Source organism: Phaethon aethereus (genome assembly GCF_964289735.1).
Source record: "Phaethon aethereus genome assembly, chromosome: 7".
In the NCBI taxonomy this organism is placed as follows: Eukaryota; Metazoa; Chordata; class Aves; order Phaethontiformes; family Phaethontidae; genus Phaethon; species Phaethon aethereus.
In genome coordinates, this window is record NC_138583.1 from 36703944 (window position 1) to 36712699 (window position 8756).

Genomic DNA, 8756 nt, shown 5'->3' on the forward strand with positions numbered 1-8756 from the left:
TTGATTTTTAGCTGCCTGGACAGCATAACAACAACTCTAAAATCTGATGGCGGAAGAATTAATTTCAGTTGCCTGGGAAAGGAGTATTTCTGCATGGGGCAAGCTGTTAACTGTGTCCTCCTCCCTTCTTTCTTCTCCTTCTGAACGTCTAAACCCTGATGCAAGGAGGCACTTCCCTGTGGAAGAAACTGTTTAAAGTTAGCCATGAAATTAAGCGGTGCCTTGATGGATTATTATCTCCCTACGCTTGCTGTATGGCCAAATGCTGCAAACATCTACAGGAGAACACGGGGCTGGTCTAGGGAGAGACTTCTGCCACCTTCTGCAAAGACATGGCAAGCTGTGCAGGAGGAGATCCTGCCACTGTCAAAAACCTTCTGTTGGAGTGGAAGCAGATGCAAACCTCATTGCTTCTGCCCTGCAAGTCCTGGCGCAGTCCTCCCGCGGCCGTGCTGCCAGGCGTGCTCCCACGTGGGAAAACAAAGGAGCAAGGGGACTAAGCACTACACTTTCCTCAGTGCCCTCGGGATGGAAAAGAGGAAACAGAACCCAAAGTGGCAGAAGTTTGTCACCTGTGGTTACAGTGGGAGACACTCAGGGATGACAGCTGTAAAGATGGTCCAAGAATCCGTGTGAAATAACAGTGATTGCAGGCTGCAGTGGGTAACTTCTGCCAGGCAAGGAGGGCTGGTACCTGTGTGAGCACGCAGAATCGGCGCGCTGTGCGGTATGGCATTTTGGAGGTAATGTAAGCGGGGCATCAGAGAATCACACAGTACAGATACATGCTTCAGCTTAGAAGGAGTGTGGCTCTTTAGAAAAATAATGAAAAAGAAGAGGCAGTGCTGAGACAGGATAAATAAGGAGATAAATCACTTTGCAATACAATGCAAGCCAAAACCTGAAAATAAACAATTACTTTAAATCATATCAAGCACCTATCACAAACATCGCATTTATACAATTGATCCATGTGTAAATTAGCCAATTAATTCTGACTTGGAACACTAATGAAATAATAATTATCTGTTTACAATGGAATGGTATGAGTGCGGGTCTAGAAATAGAAATAAAGAAAAACTGCAGCAAAATCCACTCAGCTCCATCACCACTGGGCATGGGGGGGCGGCAGGGTGGTCAATACCAGTCTTTAATGTCCAGATATTTCTGAGGGGTATAAATAAAATACATAAATATATGAGAAACCTATGGGCCACAAATGACAAGGATGTAGAAAAGCTCTTTTAGAACATGGATTTTTTTTTAAATAAAGAATTGCAAAGTAGAAATTTCTTTTAACATCTTCAGAGGCTGGCTTGGGTTTTTTGTCCCTGCTTGGCTTTCTGCCATGAGTGGTTGTTTACCCTGAGAGACTCCAGAGGGATTAGGACCTCATAGTTACCAAAGCAGTGAAAGATGGATGGAAAAGGGTGGGAGCTTTAATACAGAATGATTTTGGTGACTCTCATCTAAATCAAGAACTTCACTGAGATGGAGAATTGCACTGGGGTCTTCTGTAAAGAACTTTGCATCCTTGTTTTTTCATGTAAGAGTTGCAAACAGATAAAATAGAGCTTTAGCCCCGGTCCTCATGGGGTAGGGTGAGAGCCCTAGTGAGGTGACTATAGGCTGTTTTCTGCATAGAAACTGTTTTCTGTCTCCCATTTTTTCTATACATTTTACCCTAGAGTTGAGGAGTATTTCCACTGAAATAGCATTATTTTTTTAAATTCCTGATGGGCTTTACTTTGCCTGATGCCTGTAAGTGCAACAGTGTTAACAAGAGCAAAATATTTCTGTAAACTCCTATAAATTTCTGAGACACCATCCCCAAGATCTGTGTTTTGTGTATTCTTCATTTCTGCACCTCCCTGTTTATCTAAGCTGCTCCTCACAATGACAGTAGCTGTTTAGAAATGGTCACATGAGAGACGATGCTCTGAAAAAAGCCATGTACACTGAAGGTATATGAACTATCAAGCCTGTTGCAGGCAAAAATATTACAAGATTTGGTCTATGTAAATTTTCTCTAGATTTATAACCCCAAATGTTCGGGGAGAAGCAGAACTCCTGGGGATAGCTTGCAAGCATTGACATTGAGAAGTTTGATTCAGATAAAAGATGTTTTATTTCAAAGTGCCAGGTGGCTGTCTTCAAAAGGAAATAGCAAGAGAAATCAGTGATATGTGATCAGGGCATTAAAACATTTAAATGTAGAGATTGTTGCCTCCCTGTGCACATGCGCATGCTTCCAAGTCTGTAACTCTGCATATGCCAGGACAGATTTTTGCAGTGTGTGCTCACATGTGTTTCAAATGTTTAAAGGCTCGCCAGAATTGAGAGGCTGGTATGCTCTCTTCTCTCAATTTCCTCCTTTTTTCCCCTTTCTCCTTTCCTTTCCTTTCCTTTCCTTTCCTTTCCTTTCCTTTCCTTTCCTTTCCTTTCCTTTCCTTTCCTTTCCTTTCCTTTCCTTTCCTTTCCTTTCCTTTCCTTTCCTTTCCTTTCCTTTCCTTTCCTTTCCCTTTCCTTTCCCTTTCCTTTCCCTTTCCTTTCCCTTTCCTTTCCCTTTCCTTTCCCTTTCCTTTCCCTTTCCTTTCCCTTTCCTTTCCTTTCCCCCTTCCTTTCCCCTTTCCTTTCCCCTTTCCTTTCCTCTTTCCTTTCCTCTTTCCTCTTTCCTCTTTCCTCTTTCCTCTTTCCTCTTTCCTCTTTCCTTTTTCCTCTTTCCTTTTTCCTTTTTCCTTTTTCCTTTTTCCTTTTTCCTTTCCTCCCATGTCCCCACCAAGCCGCCGACCGCCGTTACCCACTCGCTCCGCCCGGGACCTGCACCTGCCCGCGGTTTGACCGGCAGAGCGGGCGTACCGGCGGGCAGCACGCGGGCCTGCGGCGGTAGCGGCGCGGGGAGCCGCGGGGCGGGGCGGCGCGCTCGGGCTCCGTTACCGTCCCGGGACGCGGGGCGCTCCCGCGGGAACGGTGCAGCCCGGCAGGGGGCGCCCTGCGCCCGGCGGCGGGGCAGGACCCGGGGAGCGGCGGGCCGGGCCGGGCCGGGCCCGGCCCCGGAGCCCCGGCGCCCCCCGCGCGGCCGGGAGGTGGCCGCCACCGCCCCTCCGCCGCGGGCCCGATGTGTCCGTGAAGCGCGGCGGGGAGCCGGGCGGGAGCGCGCCGCCAGGTTGTTTCTGCCCCAAGGCGGAGCCCAGCGCGGCCCGGGCCGGCGGACGGCTGCCGCCGGCTGCGGGGCCCGGTAGCCCGGCGCGGCCCGCTGCTCCCCGGCGCCGGCGGCTTTTGTTACCGGCGGCGGTGCGGGGCGGGGGTGCGGGGGGCGCGGGGGGGGTGTGGAGGCGGCGCGGCGGGGCGAGGGGAGGTTTTGTGGCAGGAGCGGCGCGGTCCGAGCCATTCGCCTCCCGCCGCTCCCGCGGTGCTTCAGCCGCGCCGGGGTCCCTTTGTGCTAACGGCCCGTGCCCGTTTGCTGCCGACCGGGACTGTACAAAGGCGGTGGCGGGCGGGCGCTCGGAGCCTCCGGCCCCGGCAGCGCGCCGCGGGGGGGCCGGGCCGCGGCGGCCGCGGGCAGGGGCTGCGCGGAGCCCGCTCCTCCCGGCCGCCTCCCGCCTAATCCCATTTGCCGCTGTGCGTGCCCAATCGCCGCGTGCTCCCCGCGCTTAACTTGGATGACATTTTGATTTCATCATTAGCATCCGGCGCCAGGTTGACGCAGCAGCAAGCGGCGGCGGCGGCAGCGACGACCCCGGCTCTCCGCCTTCCCGCAGCAGCCCCCCGGTGCCGCGGGCTGCGCGGGTCGCCCCGTCCCCCGCCCTGCCGCCGCCCCATGCGAGGGGCCCCGGGCCGGCCCCGCCGCCGCGCCCCCGCGCCGCCCCGCCGCGCCTCTCCCCCGCGCCGCCGGGAGCCGCCACCTGCGCGCCGGGCGCGGGCTGCGGGGCCAGCGGCGGGCAGGAGCCGGGCGGGCGCCGGAGGATGCCGGAGACCGGGCAGGAGCCTCCCAGCGCCCCGCCGCCACCCCCCAAGGAATCCTTCTACATCAAGAACCTGCTCAACGGCGACCCCCCCAAGGCGCCCCCCAAGCAGCCGCGGGCGCTGTTCGCCCCCTCGGGCAAGGCGGCGGCGGACGGCGCCGGCTTCGCCCTCTCGCAGGTGGGCGACCTGGCCTTCCCCCGCTTCGAGATCCCGGCGCCGCGCTTCGCCCTGAGCGCCCACTGCCTGGAGCGCGCCCAGACCTGGTGGTACCCCTACGCCCTGACGCCGGCCGGAGCCCACCTGCCCCGCACGGAAGGTACCGCTCCCCTCTCTCTCCCCCCCCCATCTTCCTCCCTCCACCGCGGCGGGGAACGAGGGCGGCGGCGGGGCGACGCGGGGGTCCGGCCGGCTCGTCCCGCTCCCCCCGACGGGGCGCAGGGACGGGGCGGTGAAGGTGTCTCTTTGTGTCCTTTATCCACACCCGCTCCCCCGCACCCCCGCCCTTCCCCTCCAGCCGCGGAGAAGTCGCTGCTGCGGGACGCGTCCCCCGCCTCGGGCACCGACCGGGACTCCCCGGAGCCGCTGCTGAAGGCGGAGGGGGAGCAGAAGGAGCTGGACTCCAAGAGCCCCGACGAGATTGTCCTGGAGGAGAGCGACTCGGAGGAGGCGAAGAAGGAGGGAGGCGCGGAGGACTGGAAGAAGCGGGAGGAGAGCCCGGAGAAGAAGCCCTGCCGCAAGAAGAAGACGCGCACGGTGTTCAGCCGCAGCCAGGTCTTCCAGCTGGAGTCCACCTTCGACATGAAGCGCTACCTGAGCAGCTCGGAGCGGGCCGGCCTGGCCGCCTCCCTCCACCTGACAGAGACCCAGGTGAAGATTTGGTTCCAAAACCGCCGCAACAAGTGGAAGAGGCAGCTGGCGGCCGAGCTGGAGGCGGCCAACCTCAGCCACGCCGCCGCGCAGCGCATCGTCCGCGTCCCCATCCTCTACCACGAGAACTCGGGCGCGGAAGGGGGCGCGGGGGGCGGCGGAGCCCCCGGCACCCAGCCCCTGCTCACCTTCCCTCACCCCGTCTACTATTCCCACCCGGTGGTCACCTCCGTGCCGCTCCTGCGGCCCGTCTGAGCCCTCCCGCCCGCCCGCCGCCGCTGCGCGGAGGGGCGCGGAGAGGCGCGCAAGTCACCGGCCCGCTTGTAAGTACTCCAGCCACGCCGTGCGGTTTCACCCGCGTCTGCGGAGCGGGGTGTCAGGAGGGAGCGGGGAGAGGGGTGCGGGGGTCGGGGACACGCGGGACCCCCCCTCGGCGGGTGGCGCTAGGAGGAAAGTCACAAAAATTTAGAAAAAGAGAAGTGGGGGGAGGGAAAGGGACATAAGGAAAATGAAGGCGGGAACTTGTAGAGAACCCTGGAGCTGTCACACCTTTTGTAAAAGTGGACAAAACCCGCGATGGTCTCTGTGGCTTTAGTTTTATTTTTGTAAAAAAAAAAAAGGAAAAAAAGGATAATAATAATAATAAAAATTAAAAAAAAAAAAGAAAGAAAGAATGATCCCAGAACACTCCTCGAGATTTGCCAAATGCTAACGGGAAGCTGAATTTCTGTTCCTTTCGGACCTCTCCTTCTGGAACACTCCTCGAGATTTGCCAAATGCTAACGGGAAGCTGAATTTCTGTTCCTTTCGGACCTCTCCTTCTGCCTCCGAATCGTTCAGGCTCCTGATGCTGTCGTGACTCAAACTTCATCGGCCGCGGCTTTTCATTTAAGCAGACCTCGGTACCGATTTGCCTCTTTGCTTTCCCATGTTTTGTACCTTTCGTTTTCTCTCACGGGACTTTATAACGAGCAAGAAAGACAGCCTCAAAGTGAACGGCTAAAGGCACCCGCACGCTTTGAGTAACCCTTATTTATTATCGTTTATTTAGATATTTTTAATTCTTGTTTATAATTCTTGTTTTCCTAGTTGTTGGGTTGTTTGGGGTTTTTTTTTGTTGATTTTTTTCCTTGTAAAGTTATTTCGATATTTTGGGGGAAAAAAAAATCTGTACCCTTTGCTTTCTTTTGTAATACTAATTATTATTATTGTACTTTTGACCTGTGCAATATTGTACGACGATTCTTAAAGCACTGCTTTCGTTTGAATGGTGAGGAAAGGGTTTTTAGCACTGTGTAATTGCATTCGTTCATGTTGTACAAAATAAAATTAAAAAAAAAAAAGAATTAAAAGCGAAGGAAAGCGAGAAGAGAGGAGCAGGGCATGGGAATAAGCATCAGCCTGGCTTATGCGAATAAATAAGGGAGATTCGGTGAGCTGGGCGTTTTAAGTGAAGGACAATCATCTTTAGGGTAATTCTAATTTATTTGCTATGATGTACAGTTTTCTTCTAAAGTCCATCGAGTATGTGGATTTTAATAGGCAGGAATCAAGTGAGGAGTGGACACCTCTAGTCTCTCTCTGTCTTAGTGTCTGCTCACCTGTTGTCTGACAATTGTTTGCTGTCTTCCCAAGGGTTTGGGTTGGTTTCTTTATTTTATTTTAATATATCCCTTCCTCCCCTTTCTATTTTATTTTAATATATCCCCCTCCCTTCGGTTGTACTCTCTGCCCTCTCGCTTTCTGTTAGGGATCAGTCCTATTTTTAAAACAGCCTATATTGTTATAAACTTAATGTTGTGGTGGAAAAAAAATTCAATAAAACCCGTTCCTTATCATTTTTTAAAGCGTGGCTTCAGAGGGGAAGAAAAAAAAAAGAAAAACTAAAAGAAACAAAAGAAGGGCTGTCGGGGAGCGCTGCCGCCCCGCTCGGAGGGGGCTGCTGGCCGGAGGGCTCCCCGGGAGCGGGGGTGTCCGCAGGCCCCCTCGGACGGGGAGGCACCGGGGGGACGGCGCGGGTGGAGGGGGCCTCTTTCCCAGCCCCACCGCAGCCGGTGGGCATCGCGGTGTGATGGACCCCCTCACCCCGAGTGAGGGGTCCCGGCCCGGGCGGAGGGGGGCGTGCGTCGTCCCTTCCCACCCGTGGGCCGCCTCCCCAGGGGCTTCCCCTCAGCTTCTGGCCGCCCCTTCCTCATCTCCCGCCGGGGGTCGGTGCTGCCCTTCCCCTTCTCCCCCCTTCTCCGGGGGGCAGCAGGAGCTTTTCCTAAGGCACCCCAAGGGGGGTGTGCCCCTCCCACGCCCCTGGTCTGAGCCGTCTGCCCACCGCCGGAGCCACCACTCGTGTCAATCCACCCGACAGGGTCATTTCGGGAGGGGGTGGCTCTCCGCTCCCCGCGGATCGCCCCGGATCGACGTGTTTGTAGCGCCGAGGGCAGGATTTCGGGCCAAAGAAATCAAAATAAAACTCAGCGTTGCGAAAAGATAATCCGGCGTTTTCTTTTCGTTTGGGATAAAAACCCTGGCAATGGGTCGTAAATGAAAAATAAACAGAGTTTCGGAGTCAAAATACGCTGCTCGCTGTGTCGCCTACAAACACAGTGATGCCTTTTCTGTTTGCGGTACTAACTTTGGGACAAGTCGCTTGCAGCTCATTAAAAATATTGTTGTAATAGCAAATACGTCTTTCCATTTTACAGCGCGGTAGCACGATGTTATGAAACAGCAAGGGAAAAAAAAAAACAACAAAAAAAAATCATTTATTTGTGGTCGGTGCCCAGAAAACGATTCCGGACCGTCCTGACCCTTCCGCAGCCGCGGGAGGAGCCCTTGGAGCCCAGTGCGGTCGCTCCCCTCCTTGTGCAGTTCCGACCCTGCCGCTCGCCCCGCAGCGCGGCCCTTACGCGTGTGCGGACACCACCGGGGCCGGCGCGGACAGCGGGCACCGGCCCGTCCTGTACCTCCCGGCGCCGTCGGGGCATTTCACAGGGGAAAGACTTGATTTCGGTGGGGTGTGATGGAGCTCGGGTAGGCTTTTTTTTTTTTTTTTTTTAATTAAGGGGGGAAAAAAATAGGAAGGACAAAAAAGGAAAACCGGAGCCCAGGTTTCGTGCTTCTTGTGCCCTCGCACGCCGCGGAATCGACAGCAGAGAACGAGCGGAGGAGGGTAAACCCAACTCCTTTCCCCCCTGATCCGCACCCCTCCTGCCGCGGGGCTGGACGGGCTTCTCCTCCCGCCCCGGCCGGGAAGGCGCCCTCGGGGCGGGCTGCTCCCTTCCGTCCGCATGCCCAGCCAGCCACCTCTGTCCCCCAGGCTTTTCTCAAGCCTTCAGAGAGCCTCCCCAAACTCCATCCTATTCCCAAAGTCCATCCTATCCCCAAATTCCACTCTACCCCCAAACGCCCCCGGCCCTGCCTAAAAGTTTCTGGAGGGCCCGCATCAACTGCAGCGCTCGGATGGAGTGAAAGCAATCGCTTTGAGTGGTAGGAAAAAAAAGAAAAAAAAAACATCTTTACAGAGACAAAAACTGTTTGTCAAGGAGGTTGGTGCGATTCAAAAAAAAAAAAAAAAAGAAGTGGCTTCGTTCCTCTAAGCTGTTAGCAACTCCGCGGCCACTTCTGTTTACTGCTCGGCAAATCTCTGCCTTTGTTTGCAATTCAGAGAGATAACACGGTTCTTCTCGGCCACTGTTTTGAGCTTGGCTGAACAGAACTAGCTCGCCTGTTTGTGGTCGAAACATACATGTATTTTTTTTATTTGGTAGTAAATAGAGGCTTGCTGTGTATAGCAAACAGCGGAGGGGAAGATATAAACTTCCCGGCCACCAGATTTGGGGATTCAGAAGAGTTTTGCCTCTCGGAAGGCTGGAGTAGGGACCAGGGTGCGCAGTTCGGCCCCTCTAGCAGCCACACGCTCCCGGAAAGCA

General features: G+C 55.1%; 1 protein-coding gene across 1 annotated transcript; it reads left to right on the forward strand.

The window, feature by feature from the left end:
* Positions 1 to 3966: 3966 nt before the first annotated feature.
* Positions 3967 to 5096, forward strand: HMX3 (H6 family homeobox 3; the record flags this gene model as incomplete). Its single annotated transcript, XM_082002248.1, has 2 exons — positions 3967 to 4282; positions 4481 to 5096. The coding sequence occupies 2 exons, from the start codon at positions 3967 to 3969 to the stop codon at positions 5086 to 5088; spliced, it is 924 nt and encodes a 307-aa protein (XP_081858374.1). The 3' UTR covers positions 5089 to 5096.
* Positions 5097 to 8756: the final 3660 nt, after the last annotated feature.